Genomic DNA, 25,973 nt, shown 5'->3' with positions numbered 1-25,973 from the left:
TGCGTTGAAGACTGACACGGAAGAGAAGAAATTGTTGAATCAAGTCTTTATTTTTACATTTATGCACAAAGAAAACAAACAAAAAAAAAGACTTTATTCAACAATTTTCTTGGTGCTGTCACGAATGTGCCAGGAAGACTGATACAGGAGAGAAAAAAATTGAATAAAGTCTTTTTTTTTTTTTTTTGCACACAAAGAAAACAACAAAAAAGACTTTATTCAACAATTTTCGTGGTACTGTCATGAATGTGCACCGAAGACATGCACGGAGTCTATTTTTTAAACTTTTGTGCACAAAGAAAACAAAAATAATTACTTTATTCAACAATTTTCATGGTGCTATCATGAATGTGCGTCGAAGACTGACAGGTAAGAGAAGAAATCATTGAATAAAGTCGTTATTTTTACTTTCATGCACAAACAAAACAAAAAAATGACTTTATTCAACAATTTTCATGGTACTGTCATGGATGTGTGTCAAAGCCTGACATAGATGATATACCGTTCAATAAAGTCTTTATTTTAAATTTTGCGCACAAAAACAGCAACTTTATTCAACAATTTTCATGGTACTGTCATGAATGTCTGTCTAAGAATGACACGGAAGAGAAGAAACTGTTGAATAAAAGCATGATTTTTGTTTTCTTTACACAAAAAGTATTCTCAAAGCTTTATAAAATTACGGTTGAACTACTGATGTCACATGGACTATTTTAACTTTCTGGGCCTTGTATGTGTCAGTTGCATTACTGTCTAGGATCAGAAAGCTCAGATTTCATAAAAAAAAAAAAAATCTTAATTTGTGTTGAAGATTAACAAAAGTCCTACAGGTTTGGAACAACATGAGGGCGAGTAATTAATGACACAATTTTCTTCAATGGGTGAACTAGCCCTTTAAGCGTTTTCTGGAGAACATGTGGAGAATAAATTGGGTTTTACACACTTAGCTCATTACAACAGCAGCATCAAAGCTGAAAAATTGAGCAATTAACTTCTTGATCATAATAGCAGTGGGAAATCTGTGACTAAGACAATGACATAAACTTCAGCTGCTTGCAATTTATGAAGCGTAACAATGACATGGCTTGAAAAGAACATCACTTGGGAGTTTGTTCATTACAATGTCAGCTGTACCACCCTTGGACCATGGTAACCGTAGTTTCTATCAAAATAACATCTGTAGCATCTTGGCGAGTACACGAAAACGTCTAGTCTATCATATTATGTAAATGCGGTGAGTTTTTGGTAGCAATAATAGTTAGAATTAACATTTGTGTGATAAATTACAGCTCTGCTGCCGAGTTTGTTTGTTGTTGCTCAAGGAAACATTGAGCAATACTGAGGATGCCGTTATCACCTGACTGAAGTCTTATCAAAACTTTAACACTTGAAATGAAAAGGCGGTTCGGTATCATTCATAAAAGAGCGCCACAAACATACTTACTGTCTTTCTTGTGAATGAACTCCACTCACTACACACATGAACACAGTCCACAGTGTCCACGGTTTGTGGTGCACATGTAACACTCTCATTTTGTCCCTCGTTTGTTTTGTGTTGAACCTCTCCGGCGTGTATTCCACAAATATTGTTACAACCTCGAGTGCAAACTCAAGTATCCACGAGGAGATAACACGAGCCTCCGGTGCAGCGTGCTACGTTTTTATCCCAATTTCCAGCGTGCAACAGATTTTTTGAACTCCTCTCCACACGTAAAGACAATCCCTCTTGGCGTGCCTTATTTATCCGCCTTAGTTCCGATTGCTCATATTTCAGCATTAAAACGTATCTCCATCCACCCCACCCCTTGTGTAGCACGGTATTTAATGCACATCAGATCCAGTGAGCTGCGCTCCACCGCCTGTAATGTAACCGGGGCAGTCTGCTTTTGCCCCTTTGAACTCTCCAGGCTTTTGTCTCATTGAGTGGTGTGTCAGAACAAGTCTAACAGAGCCCCTCTGAGCTAGTAAAGACAAGACTGCACTGTCCCTGCAACGCCGCCTGGAAGCTTTACAGGTCCGGCTGAATGAGACTGAAAACATCCGAACGTTTAGTCGTTTCATATTCAAGGACTAATGCATATGATATAATTAATGTCGATTACTTAACGTGAATATAACTTAACTGAGCTGTTTTTGCATACCTGTTTACTTAATTAAAATATAAAACTTCAACCTGACACGAATTTATTTTGATATGGAGGCAAGGTTTTTGCATAATGTAGGACATTGGCGCTCCCTAGTGGTCTTTTAGCATTAAACATCTAATAGCGTTCGTAAAATTATGTAAGAACTTTTAAGAACTTATAATCTTATGTTTTCCAATAATGAGTGAATTAAAACAGTATTTGCGTTAGTATTAGAGAATAAACACCTAGTATTGCTTCATTATTGAGAAAATATCGATCAATTGCACTACCGGTCAAAAGTTTTTGACCAGTAAGATTTTTAATGTTTTTAAAGTCTCTTTTGCTCACCAAGCCTGCATTTATTTGATTCAAAATACAGCAAAAGCAGTAATATTGTGAAATAATTTGACTATTTAAAATATCTGCTTGTTATTTGAGTATGTTTTAAAATGTAATTTATTCCTGTGATCAAAGCTGATTTTTTAGTTACATTTTACTTCAGCCTTCAGTGTCACACGATCCTTCGAAAATCATTCTAATATGCTGATTTGCGGTTCAAGAAACATTTATTATTAGTATTATCAATATTTAAAACAGTTGAGTACATTTTTTTCAAGATTCTTTGATGAAGAAAGATCCAAAGATCACCATATGTCTAAAATGAAATGCTTTTGTTACATTATACACTATACCATTCAAAGGTTTGGAGTTAGTATAATTTTTTTTTTTTTTTTTTTGGGGAAATAAATTATAGAAATTAATACTTGTATTTAGCAAGGGTACTTTAAATTGATCAAAAGAGCTGATAAAGACATTTATAATGTTACATAAGATTTCTATTTGAGATAAATGCTGTTCTACTGAACTTTCTTTTCACCAAAGAAACCTGAAACAATTCTACTCAGCTGTTTTCAACATAATAATAATAATAGTGTGTTTTTTTTAGAAGCAAATCAAAATATCAAAATGATTTCTAAAGAATCATGTGAAACTAAAGACTGGAATAATGATGCTAAAAATTCAGCATTGAAATCACAGGAATAAATGACATTTTAAAATATATTCAAATAGAAACTAGTTATATTAAATCGTAAAAATATTTCAGAATTTGACCGTTTTTGCTGTACTTTTGATTAAATAAATGCAGGCTGGGTGAGCAGAAGAGACTTTTTTGAAAAACATTAAAAATCTTTGCGATTAAGAATAGAAATATTTACTATTTTAAATATAATTTAATAAAATTCTGACTGTATTTGTTTAGTCTCAAACCGTATTACGTAAAAAAAAAAAATTGTTTTGTCCCGCACACAAGCATTGAGGTGACGTACCATGACGTTGTGTTACGCAAACCCAAACAGGAAGTGAGTGCAGCAGCGTGACTACACGAAACGATACACATGTTGCTGGTTAGTAGCTTTATCAGCCAAGCTACAAAAACACCGAAAGCACAGTTTCAGCAACATGGTAAGTTAACTTTAAATACTCAACTTGTGTCATATAATTACATTTAGAAATAATAAATGACTAGGAATATATACAACGAAGCGACCTTGCCAACGCTAGTCTATACAGAAACATACTCTACATACACATAATTTAATAAATAATAATAAAGTTAGATTTGAACAAAACAATACTTAATAATAAATATAAGTATCGCTAACCAAATATAACCGTGTTTTTGACTTTTACAATGGTATTATTTAAATTGTTTTTTTAAATAATATCGTATATAATTATGTATAAAGAGCAAGGGATTCGTGTTGTCCTTAAGAGTCTTTTTGATGTTTGTGACTTTTGTGTTTGTTCTATCTTTCGTTTTTTTACAGGCTCCTTCAGATTTCAAAAATTTGGTCAGAAGATTTTATGTACTTCAAGCTGAGCGTGTGGAGGCATACAAACTATTTGAGGAGTCTGTTTATTTCTATCTATCTATCTATCTATCTATCTATCTATCTATCTATCTATCTATCTATCTATCTATCTATCTATCTATTAGGGGTTATTTGAGCTAATACTGTTGTTGTTTTTCTCAGGGGTCATGAGGCGTATTTAAGGACGGGGCCCCACTATGACTTCGAGCACTACAAACAGCTGGTAAATGAGATAACGAAAGCATTCTGTGGCATTTCCAAAGAGGTTCTGAAGATTAAAGAGCAACTGCATCAAGACTTCGACCGGCCTGACCTCTCCGAACACATTGACAAACTGCAGATTAAAGAGAAGGAGAAACTAGAGCTGGTGGGCACTGTATTGTTTTTAAAAATGTTTGGCTAATGCGACACAGTATGCACTATACACAGTTATTATCAAAATGAATAAGTTTAATTTGCATTTTATTCAAAATTTGTGTAACATTTGGATGTTTGATAAAATAATGAGTGAACCATGAGATTTATTAGAATATTTGTGACCCTGGACCACAAAACCAGCCTTAAAGGAACACTCCACTTTTTTTGGAAATAGGCTCGTTCTCCAACTCCCCCCGAGTTAATAAGCAGATTTTTACCGTTTTGAAATCCATTCAGCCGTTCTCCTGTTCTGGCGATATCACTTTTAGCATAGCTTAGCATAGATCGTTGAATCCTATGAGACCAATAGCATCGTGTTCAAAAATGACCAACGAGTTTCCATATTTGTCCAATTTAAAACTTGACTCTTCTGTAGTTATATCGTGTACTAATACCGGCGGAAAATGTAAAGCTGCGATTTTCTAGGCCGATAAGATTAGGAACTACACTTCCATTCCGGCGTAATAGTCAAGGAAGTTTGCTGCCGTAATATGGACGCAGCAGGCGGAGTAATATCACACAGCGCCTGAATTTAGTTCCCAGCTAGGTTAGCATTTTCACATGTGCTTCGTGATATTACTGCGCCTGCTGCGTCCATATTACGGCAGCAAACTTCTTTGACTATTACGCCGGAATGGAAGTGTAGTTCCTAATCTTATCGGCCTAGAAAACCGCAGCTTTACATTTTCCGCCGGTCTTAGTACACGATATAACTACAGAAGAGTCAAGTTTTAAATAGGACAAATATTGAAACTCGTTGGTCATTTTTGAACACAATGCTATTGGTCTAATAGGATTCAACGATCTATGCTAAGCTATGCTAAAAGTGATATCGCCAGAACAGGAGAACGGCTGAATGGATTTCAAAACGGTATAAAAATCAACTTATTAACACGGGGGGAGTTGGAGAATGAAGCTATTTCCAAAAAAAGTGGAGTGTTCCTTTAAGTAGCACAGGTATATTTGTAGCAATAGCCAATATATACAATACAATACAATACAATACATTGTATGGGTTAAAATGGTAGATTTTTCTTTTATGCCAAAAATCATTAGGATATTATGTAAAGATCATGTTTCATGAAAATATTTTGTAAATTTCGTACTATAAATATATTAAAACGTAATTTTTTTTCAGTAATATGCATTGCTAAGAACTTCATTTGGACAACTTTAAAGGTGATTTTCTCAATATTTTGATTTCTTTGCACCCTCAGATTCCAGATTTTCAAATAGTTGTATCTCGGCCAAATAATGTCCTATCCTAACAAACCATACATAAAATCGAAAACTTATTTATTCAGCTTTTTTTGATGTATAAATCTCAAATTTCAGGTAAATTAGCTTTTAAAATAACAATCGATGACTGTATTATTAATGTTTGTCCATATTTTATGACTTTACAGACAGCTAAGTTACAGCTGGCAAAGCAGAATGCCCAGGATCACCCAGAAGATGAGGATTTCCAAGAGAAAGTCCGTGAGATCAAACAGGAGTAAGTGCAACTGTGTATAAATATATATTTTTGCATATTTTTAGTATTGTTTTAATATTAACTTGTAATTTATATTTAATTAAATATATTATTTTATATACAACATTAATTAGACTTTGACTTTTTTTGGTATTATAATCTATTTCTTAATCATGTATAATATAAAATATACTTAATAAATTACCAGTCAAAATTTGGACACATTTGACTTAAAAAAAAATTTTTATTCAAATATTAATTATTTAAAAAAAAAACCCAATACAATATATTTTTTTTCATTTTATTCTAATTTGTTTGTTTTTTCCATGGGAAAAAAATTCTTAACTTCAGTTTTTCTTAAAAAACAAACCGAGAATCATTCCTTGGCACAATTTGAAAATCAAATAAAATAAAAAAAATATATATATTGTATTGTTTTTTTTTAATAATTAATATTTGACTAAAAAAAAACAAGTTTGTGTCCCAACTATTGACTGGTAGTGTATATTATTTATTACTTTATTTATTAGTAATGTTTTTATGGACGTCTCTTCTGCTCATCAAAAATTCAGAAAAAAATAATATTATGAAACTTTATTGCAAGTAACAATTTTCTATTTTAATATATTAAAAAATAATTTATTTCTGTATCAAAGCTGAATTTTCTTCAGCCATTACTCCAGTTTTCAGTGTCACATGATCCTTCGGAAATCATTCTAATATGATGATTTATCATCAATGTTGGAAACAAAAACAATTGAAAAAAATTTTGGAACCTGTGATAGTTTACGTTAAAAAGAACAGTATTTATTTAAAATAGAAATCTTTTGTAATAAAGTCTTTACTATCACTTTTTATCACTTTATTGCATCTTACATCTTACATCTTAGCTAATTAAAAGTATTAATTTCTTTCAAGAAAAAAAAAAGTTCCTCACAACAAACTTTGAACAGTAGTGTATATTGTTACAAAATATTTTTATTTTCAATAAATGCTGTTATTTTTAACATTTTATTTATCAGAGAATCCTGAAAAAAGTATCACAGGTTCTAAAAAAATATGTTTCCAACATTGATAATAAATCAGGATTTTAGAATGATTTCTGAAGGATTGTGTGACATTAAGGACTAGAGTAATGATGCTGACAATTCAGCTTTGCTTCACAGAAATAAATTCTATTTTATAGTATATTAAAATAGAACATTTTAATTAAATAAACACAGCCTTCATGAGCAGAAAAGACTTATTCAAACATTTTTGAATGGCTATATGTAATATATTTGTATTTTAATCACTTATGTATAATAAATATTGTATCACTGTAATTAATTACTTTTATATAGAATATATTTAAAATGTTAATATAATTATTTATGAAAATAGGATGTAAAACTTTGTGTCTTTCGATATCTGTCAGTGTCATCAAGAATACGGCCGCTTTGAGTGAGATTCTCCAAGACTTCAAGTATGACTCAGAAGAACCGGAGTGAGATTCAGTCCGTCTCAGGAGACAGAGATGCATTCAGATCCTCTATGAACTTTCCTTTCTAATGAAGAGTCATCTAAGGTATCGATCGCTGTCTCGGGCGTTGTATAGACAGAGTGCATTGCTGCTGCTGATGCAGGCTTTGCAATGCATATTTTTGTTAAACAGAGTTTGGCGTTTTTTATTTGATTATTTTGTATACAGAATAGCTTATGACGTTTTGTTTGCTAAACCAACACAATGATCATTTAAAGCATAAATCTGTTCATTCTGATTATTATTATATGCATAATAATATTCAGCAAAACTAATGTTACAAAATATATGAACATTCCTTAAAGACATTTATACAGACAAAACTATTTATACATAATGATACAGTATTTACATGAAGTTTTTGAACACAGAAAACAAATTGCAATTTGCATTTCAAATGCCAATTTAAACTTGTGCATTCACCAATTAAAAGGACAGCACATTGAAATAAAATTTAAAGTTTGCCGTTATTCACCCCCCCCCCCCCCCCTCCTCATTTCATTCCAAAGCTGTATGAGTTTATTTCTTATGTGAAAGCTTTAAAATGGACACTTAACTGTATTCAGCCTACTGAAGCGCTATGATAGTTTTGGATAGTTTAAGAAGAATTTGGATCATTGAGGATTTGTGAATTAATCATTCAGATAGGCTCATCAACTGGATCAGCTAATTCTTTCAAAAGATCTGGTTCAGTGAATAATGACTCAAATTTCGATCTGTGTGTCACAAAACTATCATATGACTGCAGAAGACCTGGAATATAAAGCACAAGTCAGATTTATGATATTTTATTGTGCTGTTGTTCATTTTAGAGCTTGGCCGCCGCAGTTCTCATTCACTTTATTAGTAAACTATCCCTTTAAGAGACAAATATTTAAAGGATCTTATTTTGTTGCTTCCGAATTCTCATTCTTAGAAAAATACAGTACATTTTGTTCGCAAAATCTAAATCTGAAGCCATATCATAGTTTTGTGTAAGAAAAAAAATTGAACATATTCCAATTCACAAACTGGATCAACTAATTCATTCAAAAGATCTTGGAAAAAAGAACAATTAATTTTTAACATCACTAATTCTCTCACAAACTTAAGAAGATTTGGAAAAAATGTGTCAAATGATACATTTTATGACAGTTTTACAATGATTTTGTTAATTTTGAGCTTGGCATTATTTTTCATAAAAAGTAACTTTTTTACGGAGTAATGCAATATTGTGATATATTACTTTTAAAAGTAACTTTCCTCAACTAGTCATTTCAATTCATTTGCAGTGATGGGAATAACGGCATTATAAATAAACGGCATTACTGAGTAAACAAATTACTGTTTCCCCCGTTACAACGCCGTTACCGCTACTGACAACTGCGCTGCGCTACCGCTGCGTTCTTTTTCTGAGGTAAAATCTGGCTTATTCCTCTCTGCACATCTTCTTCCAGAAACGAAAAGTAGCCGGGATGAACTTGATAAATGTTCACGTTTGTTTACGGAGGTCATGTGGGTGTTTACCTACATGTCCAGACAACTCATGTGGATGTTTAAAATTAGCAAAGCTAGTGGGCGTGATTACTTTACTGATGAGTTTAGACGGTAAAACCTGGAGCTCGCGTTGGTATCATACAGATGGATTCATCAGAGAATATTTGTTTTCGATGTGACTTACATGTAATTCATTTAAAATTAGACATTTCAAGTAGGGCTGTCGCGGTTAAGGAATTTCCCTTGCGGTAATTTTGAGTGGCTCAGTAGCGCGGTATGCGGTATTACCGCCATATAATTGTGTGTAGGCTGTTACAATGTAAGGTCATATTCAGAAATCAATAAACCGAAACCAAATCGCGTTGATATATGAAGTGAAGTAAACAGTACTTACATAGAAACCTAGCCAGAAAGAAATGCAAATTTTGAAGAAAAAATGTCAGACATACTTAGAGGCTTTGCATCTGAAATCTTCGTGTATATAACAGTTAGCGCGCACCCTCGAGTCTGACTGGATGAGAGACTTTCTGTCAGTATTTCACCTGCGTGTTTTAGGCGAGCTGTCAGTCAGTGCAGTTTCATTGATACGCCACAAGATGGAGGCAAGAGACTATCTTGTCTTTAATCCGTTCATTCAACTATACGTTCAAAAACGCTTATTTATTCTAAGAGAGACGTAATGAAACACGATGTTAAAATCATTTCAACTTTAATCGCCACTTTTAAAGGCTCAGCTGACCAGCAGAGCATCGATGTTAAGACAGAGATTTCACTTTCCTTGGACATGACAAGCTAGTTTCACATACACACCAGACTCGATCTGAAAGACAGACACAGGTAATCGCACAAGCTCAGTCGATCTCTCTCTCATTCGCTGTCTGTTTAGGCATGTTAAGTGCATATCTACTGAGCCTCATAATAAACACATTATGTTATCATTACTAACTTATTACTAATTTAATATTCAGCACACAGGCATTAAGTGAGAAGGGCAAATCCTTAGGAAAAAAGAAAACAGGCCAATATCGCGGTTGCTGCGGTTGTTGCATTCCTCTGCGGTTATGCACGTCAATAGCGCGGTATTGCGATATTGCGGTTATCGCGACAGCCCTAATTTCAAGCTTTCTATACATATATATTTCTCATGTCTGTGAGGCAGGTATTCACGGAGATTCAGGTTGTTTTATTTACAGTGCCTTGTGAAATTATTCATACCCCTTATTTTTTTCACATTTTGTTATGTTGCTGCCTTCTGTTAAACTACTTTAAATTACTTTTTTCCCACATCAATCTACATACTCCATAATGGTAAAGCAGAAAATAGGTTTTTAACATTTGTGCAAATTTATTAAAAATAAAAAACTGAAAAGATCCCGTTGCATAAGTATTCATACCCTTTTCTGGGACACTCGCAATTTAGCTCAGGAGCATTCATATTGCTTCTAGATGTTACTACACTTTGAGTGGAGTTAAACTGTGGCAAATTCATTTGAATGAGTATGATTTAGAAAGGCACACACCTCTCAGAAAAGGTCTAACAGCTGAAAATGCATATCAGAGCAAAAACCAAGTCCTGAGGTCAAGATAACTGCCTGCAGAGCTCATTGACAGACTTGCATTAAGGCAAAGACCTAGGGAAGAGTTCAGAAAAAAATCTGCTGCACTGAAGGTTCACAGAAGCATTATCCATAATGGAAGACGATTGGAACAACTAGGACTCTAGAAAATGTCTGCCAGCCCCCATCCAAGCTGACAGAGCTTGAGAGGTGAAAAGGCAAAGAATGGCAGATAATTGCCAAATGCAGATGCGCAAAGCTTGTCACATCATACCCAAAAAGACTTGAGGCTGTAAAGGTGCTTCAACTATTTACTGAGTTAAAGGTATGAATACTTATGCAATGTACTTATTACAGTGTATAAATTAAGTTAATAAATTTGTAAAATTTGCAAATCTGGTTTTTGCTTTGTCATTATTATGGTGTATGAAGTGTAAATTGATGTGGGAAAAACTAATTTAAAGCAGTTTAACATAATGCTGCAACAAAACAAAATGTGACAAAAATGAGCAAGGCACCGTACGTGTCTGAAAGAGAGGTGATGAGACTAAAACGGCAGAGAGTGCACCCTGTTGATTTTATTTACTTTACAAAAGCACATTGTTTTCTTGTTATGATGTTTTTCATGTCCACAGGTTGAAGTGGCCCCAATAACTTGATATTTTTCACATTGTCCCACAGCAACATTAAAATAGTGTAGATTAGTGTACAATGTTTTTTTTTTTAAAGTAACACAATAGTTACTTTCCCTGGTAATTAGTTACTTTTATAATGATGTAACAGTTTTTAACTTTTAACTTACTATTTGTGAGAAGTCATTAGTAACTATAACTAATTACTTTTTTAAAGTAACATGCACAACACTGTTCACTTTTTTTTGCAAGACAGGTCAGCTTTCTAAATGAAATCAATGAAATATTCCAAGTCTTTTAAAGCCATATGATAGTTTTGTATAAGAAAAAAGTATTCACTGAATCACCAAGTCAGCTGAACTCAAGATTTGTGAATAAATCATTCTGATAGGTTTCACATACTGGATCAGCTGATTCATTTAAAAGAACGATTCATTTATAACTTTTTTGTCTCTGAATGTCATTGAGTTGTAAATGTCTCTTGTTTTTGGATGAAAGTTATTTAGCTTTTTTAAATTAAAACAATAAAATACTCCAAGACTTCTGAAGCTATATAATAGTTTTGTGTCAGAAAGAGTTATTTAGTGGAGTCAATGAAACTCAAGATAAGTTTCATTCATTTATAACATCACTAGTTCTCTCTGAACTAGATATAAGGTAGATGTCATGTTTTTTTTTTTCGGTAAACAGTGACTTAAAGAGATAGTTCACCCAAGCGTTCATGAGAGAGTGGCATTCCAGCGGATGATTTAGGACATAGGCGAATTTTTAAAGAAAAATGTTGGAGAATTTCAATATTTCCAAGAGGAAACTGGTTTCTCTAAGATGGAAACAACTTGGTTCTAACAAATTCTCACCCTACGCCTATGTCCTACGTCACTCGCTAGAACACCACTCTCTCGTGAACAAGTGTACAATAGTTAGCAGAAGCTAGAGATTACGATTTATAAAGTTTTAAATATGGATATTTTTCATACAGAAACACTGATTCACTACAGAAGGCCTTTATTAACCCCTGCAGCCATGTGGAGCACTTGTTATGATAAATGGACGCGCATTGTTAGACTTTAAAGTCTTAGCAGCCATTCACTAAAAAAGGTTGGAGAAGCCAACACATTTTTTAATATAACTTTGATTTGTCTGAAAGAAGAAAGTCATATACACCTAGGATGGCTTGAGGGTAAGTAAATCATGGGGTAATTTTCATTTTGGGGTGAACTATTCTTTGTTACACAAAAAAACCATATGACTAGTCGAATTGCAAAAGTCCTTTTTTTGATGAAAGGTCAATAAGAATAAGAACATCTCCCATTATCTCCTTTTTTTATATTTTATGCTCTCTCTTGTAATTTTTGTCTTCATTATTTCTTTATGTTTTAATGCCCTTATAAATAACATGTCTGAGACCAAAGCGCTTCCTTGGAATGGGGACTACAGCAGGAGGCAAACAGTAGATCATGTCGCCAAACGACAGGCTCCTTGCGAATTCCTTCGGAGAGTCTTGGCTCATCCAAATGAAAGTCCCAAGCACTGGAGAGTGATAAAACCCTTGTCGTCGCAGGCCCCCGCAGACTCTCCCAAGCCTTCTTTAGAGTTTCACTATGATTTACCGCTTTGTAGTACCTGAAAGGCAAGACAATGGCATTTACAAGTCAATGTGATGAGTTGATATATGAGGACAGAGAAGCGTAATTGGTACCAGCCATTCTTGTGGCAGTTACATCGTGTTCTTCAAAGGACAGTGTGACTAATGAAGCGACCTAAGATTCCCAGCAGTCGTCAGTGCCAAAGCAACAGTAACCACTGAATCGGTTCAGAGAGCGTGCAGCGGATGTCGGTTAGCGTTCGAGAACGCCACACAAGACTTCTCGGGCTCGCTCGGATCGCAGCTGAAGCTTTGCCGTGCAGTCTAACCTAAAAGGAATTTATTAGCATTCCGGCTGATTACTTTGACTGGCCGTTGCCTCTCTGTTGTGGTAACGTCTGAAGATTATATGATGCTTTGCTATTAGGAAACGCAATCAAATGTAAGCCTATTGATCAAAAGAATAAACAGATCTTTTGGTTCTCTTTTTTTGTGGGTCACATAAAACTGAACAGGCCCTTTATCATGTGTGCCAACAGTAATGATTTGCTATCTTGATGTGTCGCATAAGGAGGTGCGCTTTGTCCTTACTGACCTGGTCGTGCGTTTTCTGGGCTTTCTGCAGCCAGACGCGCCATTGGTCGTAGAGTTTGATACTGACGTCCGTACAGCCGTAAGAGTGTTTGCGCATCCAGCCGAAAAACTGCTTTAGCTCCTTTCGTAGCGTCGAGTTGTGCTCGCTGGGCTTCGAATCGCAAGAGCCAATATGTGACCTGTCTGTTAAGGAAATGACAGTGCCATTAATGTGAAAACTTAATTTTTTGGTGAGAAATTACACAAATCATAACTGTAAATATCGGTGGCAAATTCACTTAAAATCACTTAAAACTTAAAATAATCAGTATGTGTACTAGGACTGGGGATTATAAAAGTATTTTTTATATTTTTCAGCCTTGACAGTATTCAATATAGGATGCATGATATATCAGGAACATATTTGTGACCCTGGACCACAAAACCAGCCATAAGGTTAAATTTTACAAAACTGAGATTTATACATCACATGAAAGCTCAATTAATAAGCTTTATATTGATGTATGTTTTGTTAGGATAGGACAATATTTGGCCGAGATACATCTATTTGAAAATCTGGAATCTGAGGGTGCAAAAAAATCTAAATACTGAGAAAATCACCTTTAAAGTTGTCCAAATTAGGTTCTTAACAATGCATTTTACAAATCAAAAATTACATTTTGATATATTTATAGTAGGAATTTTACAAAAAAATCTTCATGGAACATGATCTTTACTTAGTTTCCTAATGATTTTTGGCATAAAAGAAAAATCAATATTTTTGACCCATACAATGTATTTTTGGCTATTGCCACAAATATACCCCAGCGACTTAAGACTGGTTTTGTGGTCCAGGGTCACATTTGTTATCAAAATGAATATGTACATTTTTTTTCATACTAATCTTTTTAGATTTTAGTGTATCATTTTGAATTTAATTAGAAAAGACTACACGATTTTTATATTAGTCAGTTTTTGGTCAAAAAGAAAATAATCATCATCTTATCTGTAACAGTCAGAATTTTTGTATTGGTGAATCCAATACAATGCCAATACCAATTATTACAGAAAAGGTACACCGATAACCAGTATTTTGAACCGATATATATATGTTTGTATTAAAAATAAAAATGTCAAAATTAAGAATAACAAGGGCTCTGACAAAAACTTTCTTTAAATGCTTTTAAATCATTTTATTGGTAAATCGGTTTTGAAAATGACATTAAAATGCTTAATATCTGCGCCAAAATTCTTATTTTTATCTGGGGTCCATCAATATGTTTTTCAGGGGCGATGTCGATACCGATTATTACAGTTCAAGTAGGCCGATAACCGATATTTTTGTACCTGTGTATATATATATATATAGATGTGTGTGTAAAAATGAAAATTAATCAAAATGCTTTTAAATTATTTTATCACCAAATGGGTTTTGACAATGACCGATACAGATAACCATAATAATGCTTAATGTTAAATATTATCGATAAAATTTGGCCATGCCCATAATCGGTCAACCCCCTCATCTATATGCACCAATATAACAAAAAAAGTACATTAATTTTAATCTATATAAGGGGTCACTAATAGGAGTTTTTTTTAGGTACGATAACCGATATTTTGAACCAGTATATATGTCTGCCGTAAAAATGTAAATGAATGGCAAAATAAAAATAACGAGGGCTCTGACCAAAACCTTCTTTAAATGCTTTTATCTACAAATCAGTTTTGAAAATGACTGATACCGATAACCATACAAATGCTTAATATCGGCATTGATAATCAGCTAGGCCCATAATTGGTCCACCTCTAATCTATATGCACCAATATAACTAAAAAAGTTTATAATTTGTATATAAATACATTTTATCTATATTAGGGGTCAACTGATAACATATTATTACATATCGATTAGACCGAGAACTGATATTTTGAACCTATGTATATGTCTGGTTTTAAATTATAGCTTTTAAATAATTATTTTATCAGCAAAATGTTTTTGAAAATGACCGATAACCATAAAAATGCTTAACATTGCCGCCGATAATCGGCCAGACACATAATCAGTTGACCCCTAAACTACATATGGACCAATCTAACAAAATAGGTTTATAATTTTTACATGAATTATTTTTTAATCTATATTAGTGGTCGACCGATATATGTTTTTTCCTATATATATATATATATATGGAAATATTTCCTATATATAAAAATCTGGTGTTAAAATGAAAGTAAATGTCAAAAATAAGTAAAACAAGGGCTCTGACAAAAGCTTTCTATAAATGCTTTTAAATTATTTTATCTGCAAATTGGTTTTGAAAATGTTGGATACCGAAAAGCATAAAAATGCTTAATATCGGTGCCGATAATTGGCCAAGCCCATAAACCGTCGACCCCTAATCTATATGCACCAATATAACAAAAAAGTTTATATTTTTTTTTTAATATAAATTAATGTTCATCTATATTAGGGGTCGACACTAATTATTGCAAATCAAGTAGACCAATAACTGATATTTTGAACCGATATACATGACTTGTGTAAAAATTAAAATTAATGTAAAAATTAAGAATAACAAGAGCTCACTAAATTACTTTATCGGCAAATCGGTTTTTAAAATGACCGATACGATAACCATAGAACTGCTTAATATTGGTGCAGATCATTATAAATAATATTTACATTTATTAATATTTCTAATTAGCTTAAGCTTTAATAATTTTAGTACTTAATCATATTTTACTTCAGGTACTTCATTTTAGTTAGCAATAACAACACTAGATTGGAATTGATTCATTTCCTGATTCAAACCATTTGAACTGATTCACGAAAATAAATTGAAATTACTAACAAAAAAGAACTATTCTAACGCTTTCATAGATTGCTTAATTTTAAATCACTAGCAAATTCTTTCCAAGTATATCGTCATTCTTCAATATTAAGTACATCACCCAATACCCATTCTTTATTTATTTTTTATTTTTTTAAATTACTGTCTACATATTTTATATGCAAACCATCAGATAAATGCATTTGTGAGACATTTGTTAATTTCAACCCCAGTTGACGACAGTTGCTTAAATGCTGTCGATTGTACAGTGTTGCCCTGAGCAATGTGCACATACCCGTGAATAATAGGCTATTTACCAGCTCTCTGCTAATGATCTCCAAAGCATTAAACACAGAATGCAGGAGGGGGAGCTCAGACTTGCCATAACTCATATTGCTTGGCATAAAGCAGAGCTTAATAACATCCTCTCTTTAATGCAAGACATGTAACACATCATTCTTATGAACCGAATCTGTTTCCACTAAGTTTCAGGTCGACCGCCCCTTTAATCTGAACATGCTCTAAAGACTTTTTTAATTTATCAGTCTAAGAAAAGCCCAAAGAATTCATCAATTGTCCCCTAAAGCACTCTGACATTTTGCTGAAGTCTTTTGAATCTGCTTGTGAGAGATCTCTATCAAGTAGCTTGAAGTTTACATATGGTTTGAATCTAATTAGCTTGTGATGGAGAAGCCTAATGTCAAGTAAAGGGACGTTGCATTATTTCGTTTAGATGTTACTCACCAATGCCAGGTGTCGACGCGGCAGTCGAGTGGCTCCAGTCGCTCCAAATACCTGCTTTCTTCGAGCCGTAGATGCCTATAGGGTTGCAGCGTACCTGGACAAAATACACTGTACCGGCCCTGAGACCCGCTAACCGACAAGATGTCTGGTTCCCAGCGTCATCTATCACCTCATGGCAAATTAAAAAGAAATAAAAACTAAGAAGTATGTGCACCAGACATTATATTGGGGAAAGCTGTTCACCCAAAAATGTAAACTCTGTTCTGTTTCCCCCCACCTTCATAAAAGTTATACAGGTTTTGAACAACATCATAAAAGTGGTCCATAGGATTATTGCACTATATTCCATAAGTCTTATAAGTCTTCTAAAACTGTATTACAGATAATAGGGTGAAATTATAGTTAATCTTCCCCTCCAGTGAGATGTTAACTGTTGGATCCTTGCATCTATGAGTTAAATGTGAGAACTGGATTAGTCTGTTAATAAATGTATCATTCAATCAAAAAAGCTATTATATGACTTCAAAAGACTTGGAATATAGTGCACAAGTCTTATGGACTACCTTTATGAGGTAGAACATTATTGTGGGATTAGGGTTGAGAAAAGAGAGTCCAGGAGAATTCTTAAAAATTCTCATTTTGTGTTCCACAAAACAAAGAAACATATGTAGAATCACACAGGGCTTTTTAAAAAATAACAATGTTCATTTTTGGGGTGAACTGTCCTTTTAATTTTGGGGGTGTCCAAATTTTGGAGGGCCTCTATATCTAATTTGGAGAGTGTCATCTGGAGGGATACTTTCCGGCGGAGATTAGCTCCAATGCACCTGCATGGAAGTGATCCTGAAGACCTTAATTAACTGGTTCAAGTATTGTTTAAAGGTATAGTTTACCTAAAAATTTAAATTCTGTCATTAATTACTCAATGCAACTACCACGTTCAAGGCCCCTGGTAAGGTAACAAGGACATCGATAAAATAGTCCATGTGACATCAGTGGTTTAACCGAAGTTTTGTGAAGCTACGAGAATACTTTTCGTGCACAAAGAAAACAAAAATAGCAACTTTATTCAACAATTTCTTCTCTTCCGTTTCAGTTGTGTTGCTGTGTATGAGAGCAAAGCTTTTAAATTTGATCAAAAATATCCTTATTTGTGTACTAAAAATAAACAAAGGTCCTACGGGTTTGGAACAACATGAGGGTGAGTAATTAATGACAGGATTTTCAACTTTGTGTCCCTTTAAGTAGGACTGGAACTAATGATGGTGGTCCTCCAGGAGCTGGATTGGATATCTCTGCTTTAAATTTCGGTTTCTTTTGAACTAAACCGTTGGTGTCAAATGCTGTTCTGTACTGTTAAAAATAAATTTATTGGAATCTATGGTTCCATGAAGAACCTTTACCATCTAGTGAAGTTCACAGTAAAGCCATTCAAGAACTGTTTTTGGTTTCCCAAATAACCTTTCAGTAAACATTTGTAAAAAGAACTATTTTTCCTTGTGAGAAGAACATTTTTAAAATCGAACAAATCTTTTTCCATTTAAAAAGTATTTTGTGGAATGGAAAGATTCCATGGATGTTTACAGTTCTTCATAGAACCATCAATGCCAATAGAGAATATTTCCTTCTAAGAGTGAACTAAAAAAAATAAGAACTGCTCACTAAAAGGTTCTTTGAAAAATGAAATTTGTTCTTCTGTCATTGCTGTGAAGATCACCTTTTGGAACCTTTATTTTTAAAGGATTAGTTAACTCCAGAATTAAAATTTCCTGATCAGTTACTCACCATTTTGTTATCTAAAATGTTCATGTCTTTCTTTCTACAGTCGAAAAGAAATGACATTTTTTTAAGGAAAACATTCCAGGTTTTTTCTCCATATAGTGGACTTCAGTGGGTTGAAGGTCCAAATTGCAGTTTCAATGCAGCTTCAAAGGGCTCTACACAATCCCAGCTGAAGTATAAGGGTCTTATCTAGCTTGACTTCACATATTACATAGTCCCATTGGAAAGGTCATGTGTGACGTGGGCGGAAGTATGGAAGTGTTTATAAAGCGAACGTGCAAAGAAAGTCAAACGCCCTTTACAAAAAAAGGTAAAAAAGTCTGACAATTTAGAAGTTGAAACAGAAAACCAAGATGGGGTGTTTCGCCATTCCTTACAAAGAACTAACCTCGTGTGACCAACGTTTTCAAAATGATTACGTAAGTCATGGATGCAGAGCTAGTGCAAGACAAGCATTTGTGGTTAAAAAGTATTTACGTTTATATATTTTAGCAAAGTACTAATTGTTTCGATGGAAAAGACCCTTATTCCTTGGCTGGGATTGTGTAGAGCCCTTTGAAGCTCCAATATATCTGCAATTTGGACCTTCAACCCATGGATCCCCATTGAAGTCGACTATATGGAGAAAAGACCTGGAATGTTTTCCTCAAAAACCTCATTTCTTTTCAACTGAAGAAAGACATGAACATCTTGGATGACATGGAGGTTAGTAAATCACCAGGAAACTTTAATTCAGGAGTGAACTAATTCTTAAGATTGTTTAGACCCAACACCAGTAAAACACACTTGAACCAGCTAATCAAGGTATTCCAGACTTCCAGTTAATATCCACATGAAGTTGGCCCTCAAGAAACATGATTGGAAACCCCTGGACTAAACCATTCCGGCCATACCTTCCAGTCATCGCTTTCCTCCACACGGTATCGTATCTGATACTTGGCCTGAAACAGGTAGTCCTTCAGGGCGGGAGGACTGCCCCAACGTACACTTAACTGATCTTCCAGATCTCCAACGCGGCTCACAAGGACATCAGGAGGCGGATCTGTAGTTACTGAATAGAATATTTCACATCAACAAACACTACAAATAACATTTTTCATTAAACCCAATAAAAGTCGGTAACCGTTAAACTATTTTCTCATTTACTTCAAAGACTAGCTGCTAGTAATTGAATCTCCCAATAAACCTTCATCGGCGCTCATTAACCAGATGATATTTTGCCGTTTCTCTGGCAATCTTCCGTTTCCGCTGGTGTTTGAAATGGACGTGCTCCACTGCTATGTTTTTTAATCAAGCTTGCCTTCAGGGCAAAGCCAATCATGGAGAATTCCAGAGCTTATTGTTTCAGAAGACGAGGAAATGAGGCCTTGAAGATGTAGTAATGTAATATATTTGCGTTTCTCAGCAAAAAGCGCTGATTGATGGATATAGCGTAATTGTGATTAATTCCATTAATGCATTGGTATGCCAAATAAGTCATTTGATTTAAAATGTTAACCAATTGCCAACAGACTTTCAGCTGCCCGTTGACCTCTAAAGTACTATTTTCACGAGTTGCCTTTTGGAAACGTTTCAGCTCTTGGAAAGTGTTTTTACAATCTGTAAAAATCTATTCTCGCAGACGAGTGTGTGCACGCCATATGCGAGACGTTCAGATGCTTTCAGAAGTCACCTTGATCTCAACATCCATTCTTCCACCAAACTAGTATATTTTAGCCTTACTTACCTACATCTAAAATGTCTAAGGTGATGACATCAGACGTGATAGAGCCGAGCTGATTGGACGCCTCCACCCAGACTTCATACGGCGTAAAAATGGCAAGGTCGCGAGGAACGTAGCACGTATACGACTGTCCCGTGTAGTCCTCACAGTCTTTCTCTTTACCATACCATCTAGATGGTTTTTAAAATGAAAAAGGTGCATATTAAAAGAGATTCCTGTTGGTATAAAGTTTTGGTTTTAATCAAAATCTTACTTTAGTTTGTACTTGAGGATGTATTTGGTGTTGATAAACGTTTCTCCTTGACTTCCCGGACTCCATCTGCAGCTGAGATCCTTGGTGTTTCGTGACCAGCATGTCAAGTTGACGGGTTTCTCAGGGGATGCTATGTGTCAAATCAAAATAAAAAGAAGAGAACAGCATGAATATTCAAAAACACATGGCAAGAAACAATCTGGAAATGTTCACAAACTCACATCCAACATAAAGACACGATCCGGCCAGCACTTCTCCATTACTTCGATGGCAAACCAGGTTGTCTCCTGACTGCTGTAAGGAGCCATTGAGTTGATGAAGTGTGACGCTGGATTCGGTCGGGCTCAGGACCTTGTAAGTGTTTCTAGCCAAGCGTCTTCCATTCAGCGTCCAGTACAAGGATCTAGCTGTTACTTCCAGCTCGGCGCTAATGGTGCACACCGCGGTCAAACTTGACCCGATGTGAAGCACTGGATCCTGGGGGGATATGACTGCCAAGTCTGGGGGTCAGAAGAAGAGGAGACTTCATGATTCCAGCAATTTTACAACTCGATTTATGACTGCAGTTGGACAAGGTCAAACAAGGTCCTTTTTCAGCAACTTAAGTGGTTTTCCATCTTGTAAATATTCGTCTTGTGTGTCCGCAGAGCTCATATTCATTCATGTTTAAGACAAATGCTCAGAGGGAACGATGGCTGGATTTGAAGATCATCTAATGGCCTTCTGGGAAACCAAGTGTTGAAGCAGATCATTTCTGCTCCTGGTGGGAGGCGGACAAACTCTTTAACATGTGCTATTGACACTAAGGAACATGAAGAGTTGGGAAACAAGACTGAATACTGTACTTATTAGGAACGACTTATTGGACGTTTTTAATGAAAATCGCAATAAATAAGCAATTATTTACACAGTTTTCATCTCTTCTAGCAAATGTGTTTTTTTTATTATCATAGACTACTTTTTTTTATCATGTAGTAAAGTTACTGTTCCACTCAAGGATGAGCTATTGTGGATAACACCTCTTTTACCTTTGGGTTTAATGTCTAATAAGTTGTTATCCCAATGTAGATTTATTTACATCGTAATATAGCATCTCCTTATACACATTTACATTCATTTCTTCCAAATGCAAGTTACTATTAGTTCTATAAACAATAATAAAGTCGCATTTAACCAGCATGACAAGTTTTCAGAACATTTCTGTCATTGTTTTTTTTTCTTTTTGATTAAAAGTCATTGCTAATACAAGTTACCACAGTTAAAATGAGCTAATACATCTTCCTTAACTATTGAATTTTGCCATAAACTAAGATGAATATGACCTCTAAATTGACATAAATGTGAGTTGAGGTAAAAATGAAAACTGAACACCTCCAACAAGACCTTTGAATGAACATGAGGTTTGTAGATATCTTCTCAAACAACTTTACTTCAAAGTAAACTTCAAGTATATTTGAAATTGACCTCTAAATTGACAAACATAAACACCTCCAATCAGATCTTTAAATGAACATGAAGTTTGTAGACATCTTCTCAAATGACTTTACTTCAAAGTAAACTTCAAATACATTTGAAATTGACCTCTAAATTGGCATAAATATAAGTTGAGGTGAAGATCAAAACATAAACACTTCCAAACAAGACTTTTATATGAAGATGAGGTTTGTAAACATATTCTCAAATAATTTTACCTCAAAGTAAACTTCAAATATATTTAAAATGTACCTCTAAATTGACATAAATATAAGTTTAGGTGAAAATGAAAACATAAACACCTCCAATAAGACCCTTAAAGGAACATGAAGTTTGTAGACATCTTCTCAAATAATTTGACCTCAAAGTAAACTTTAAATACATCTGAAATTTACCTCTAAATTGACATAAATATAAGTTGACGTGAAGATCGAAACAAAAACACCTCCAACAAAACTTTTATATGAAGATGAGGTTTGTAAACATCTTCTTAAATAACTTTACCTCAAAGTAAACTTTAAATACATCTGAAATTTACCTCTAATTTGACAAAAAATGAGTTGAGGTGAAAATGAAAACAAACACCTCCAAAAACACCTGTAAATGAAGGTGAACTTTGTAGACATCTTCTCAAATGGCTTTACTTCACAGTAAACATTAAATCCGTTTGAAATTGACCTCTAAATTGACATAAACGTGAGTTGATGTGAAAATCAATACATAAACGCGTCCAACAAGACCTTTAAATGAAGAAAAAGTTTGTGGACATTTTCTCAATTCACTGTACTTCAAAGTAAACGTCAAATACATTTGAAATTGACCTCTAAATTGAAATAAATGTAAGATGAGGTGAAAATGAAAACATGAACACCTTCAAAAAGACCTTTTATTGAAGATGAAGTTTGTAGATATGTTCTCAAATAACTTTACTCCAAAGTAAACTACAAATACATTAAAAATTTAACCTCTAAATTGACAAACGTGAGTTGAGGTGAAAATAAAAACATAAACGCCTCCAAAAAGACCTTTAAATGAAGATGAAGTTTGTAGACATCTTCTCGAATGACTTTACTTTAAAGTAAACTTCAAATACATTTGAAATTGATCTCTAAATTGACATAAACTTCAATGACTGAAAAACAAAAACACCTCTACCATGACATTTAAATGACAATAAAGTCTGCAGATATCTTCTCAAATAACTTTACTTAAAAGTTTCACCTTACGTCAAAATAAACTTGAAATTGACCTCTAAATTGACATAAATGTGAGCTGAGGTGAAAATAAAAAATAAACACTTCTAAAAAAAAACTTTAGATGAAGATAATGTTTGTAGACATCGTTTTAAATGGCTTTACTTCAAAGTAAACTTCAAATATATATTTAAAATTGACATAAACATGAGTTAAGGTGAAAATGAAACAAACACCTCCAAAAAGACCTTTAAATGAAGATAAAGTTTGTAGACATTTTCTCAATAAACTTTACTTCAAAGGTAAACTTCAAATATCTTTGAAATTGATCTCTAGAATGACATAAACGTGAGTTGAGGTGAAAATAAAAAACATAAACACCTCCAACAAGACCTTTAAATGAAGAAGAAGTGTGTAGACATCTTCTCAAATAACTTTACTTCCAAGTAAACTTCAAATATATCTGAGGTAGTACTTACGTGCTGTGAGCGCGTATGGAAGAAGCGCGACAAAAACCAACATAATGACTAAAATTGTCATTTGTCTGTCGTGCGCGCTCTCAACTCGATTCTTGCCATGCTGATGGGAGCGCGCGTGCACATAATCCATTCTCCTTCACGTAAATTGCTGGAAATGAAAAGCCTTAATCACCAGAAAGCTTCGTGAAAATCATCGCTGCTTCTGGAAAGCACCATTATGCGGAGAGGACGCCTCCGATTCACCTTCCCTCTCAATTTTGCAGAAGAATCAATATAGCGCACGCCTCAAACGCTGAAAAAGTTGATTCTTCCGAAGCTCCTCCCATGTCTTACCACACAGCCACAAGTCATTATTAGTAGCGCATCTGCAGCCAGTGTTTTCTTTTCTCTTTTTTTGTATACTAAGTTGGCCACAGCAGAAAATAATGAAATAAACCCTTCTCAAGAACCTTCTCTTTTTTGTATTTGTCGGCTGTTCCTCATGTATTCACGTTATTGTCCTGTAGCCAATGCACACGATTAATTTTTTTGTCTACATCGCGTAGTTTTATAATGGTCTGTTTTGTGCAGTGCAGTTCCACACCCAGTGCTACTTAAAAACGAATTGTGTCATGCCTGAATAGTTTGGATACACTATAATTTAGAGATTATACATTAATTCACCTTTATATAACCATAAATACATTGCTATTTTAAAATGTGTATTAGACTTTAGAGCTTTGACTAATTTAATCCTATTTTCTCAGCACGTGCGAATATGTATTTTAATTATTCTTTGGATATATTAGTAAAACAAACTGCTTTTTTTAGTAAAATAAATTTTTAATTTAATAAAAGTTAAGTTCTATAAAACATTAAAGTAACACATAAACATCTATTTTGCAAATGAAAAATGGGATAAAAAATAGCAATAAATGCATTATTTTAGTATTATATATACATTGTGTGTGTTTATATATATATATATATATATATATATATATATATATATATATGTGTATATATATATATATATATATATATATATATATATTAATATTAATTATTGTTATATTAATTTGATTAGTATTGTAATAGTATTTACGATATTTTAGTATATACATCTATATATATCATAAAAAATAATTATTAGCAATATTAATTATAATATTTTACATTATTATATATATAATATTTAATTAATTATAATATATATAAGATAATATTAATTATAGTAGTATTTTACATTAACATTAATATTAATTATAATAGTATTTTAAATGATCTTATATGTATCATATAAATATAAAAATATTAATTATTACTAATATTAGTAAATGTTAATATTAATTATAATAGTATTTTACATTATATTAGTATATATATATATATATATATATATATATATCATATAGAGATAATATTAATATTATTTATTAGCTATATATATAAATAAATAAAGATAATGTTAATATTAATTATTAGCAATATTAATAAATGTTAATATTAATTATGATAGTATTTTACATTATATATATATATTAGTATAGATATTATTATTATTTATTAGCTATATATATAGATATATAGATAACAATGTTAATATTAATTATTAGCAATATTCATAAATGTTAATATTAATTATGATAGTATTTTACATTGTTTAATATATATATATATATATATATATAATCACATAAATGTTATAATATTAATAATTATTAATTCCTATTATTATTATTAATTGAGTATTTTACATTATATTAGTATATATATATATATATATATATATATATATATATAGAGAGAGAGAGAGAGAGAGAGAGATAATATTAATATTATTTATTAGCAATATTAATAAGTGTTAATATTAATTACAATAGTATTTTACATTATTTAGTATATGTATAATCACATAAAGGTAATAATATTATTAATAATATTATTAATTATTAGCAATATTACTTAATAATAATATTAATTATAGTATTTTATGTTATTTTAGTATATATATATATATATATATATATATATATATATATATATATATATATATATAAACATATTAATATTATTATTATCAATATTAAATCATATTAATTATAGTATTTTACATTATTTTAGTTTATATACACAGTATGTATGTATATATAGTATACTAATTTAATAACATTAAAACTATATCTATCTACCTATAAAATTATTATATATACAAATAAAATACTGTTTTAAAAAGTTGAATTCTTACATTGCTGTATTGTGACTGCAATAGTATTTT

General features: G+C 32.9%; 3 protein-coding genes across 3 annotated transcripts in view; 1 reads left to right on the top strand and 2 right to left on the bottom strand.

The window, feature by feature from the left end:
* cpamd8 (C3 and PZP like alpha-2-macroglobulin domain containing 8) overlaps window positions 1-1,813 on the bottom strand; it is a 48,439-nt gene extending 46,626 nt beyond the window's left edge. The window contains exon 1 of the mRNA XM_073844422.1: window positions 1,445-1,813. Coding sequence (XP_073700523.1) covers window positions 1,445-1,533 — 89 coding nt within the window. The 5' untranslated portion in view covers window positions 1,534-1,813. The remainder of the gene's footprint in view (window positions 1-1,444) is intronic.
* Window positions 1,814-3,481: 1,668 nt separating this feature from the next.
* On the top strand, window positions 3,482-7,866 carry rex1bd (required for excision 1-B domain containing). Its single transcript, XM_073844627.1, has 5 exons — window positions 3,482-3,590; window positions 3,956-4,038; window positions 4,163-4,367; window positions 5,824-5,912; window positions 7,309-7,866. Exons 1-5 carry the CDS (start codon window positions 3,588-3,590, stop codon window positions 7,379-7,381), a joined length of 453 nt encoding a protein of 150 aa, XP_073700728.1. The 5' UTR covers window positions 3,482-3,587; the 3' UTR covers window positions 7,382-7,866.
* A 143-nt stretch (window positions 7,867-8,009) lies between these two features.
* crlf1b (cytokine receptor-like factor 1b) lies at window positions 8,010-23,929 on the bottom strand. The gene is made up of 8 exons (XM_073844626.1): window positions 23,717-23,929; window positions 20,793-21,071; window positions 20,572-20,701; window positions 20,322-20,488; window positions 19,489-19,646; window positions 16,814-16,982; window positions 13,258-13,439; window positions 8,010-12,700 (listed from the first exon to the last, which is right to left on the bottom strand). The coding sequence occupies exons 1-8, from the start codon at window positions 23,844-23,846 to the stop codon at window positions 12,677-12,679; spliced, it is 1,239 nt and encodes a 412-aa protein (XP_073700727.1). The 5' UTR covers window positions 23,847-23,929; the 3' UTR covers window positions 8,010-12,676.
* Window positions 23,930-25,973: the final 2,044 nt, after the last annotated feature.

The sequence above is a fragment of the Garra rufa genome, chromosome 7 (genome assembly GCF_049309525.1).
Source record: "Garra rufa chromosome 7, GarRuf1.0, whole genome shotgun sequence".
Lineage (NCBI taxonomy): Eukaryota > Metazoa > Chordata > Actinopteri > Cypriniformes > Cyprinidae > Garra > Garra rufa.
This window is presented reverse-complemented; position numbering and strand designations above follow the sequence as displayed.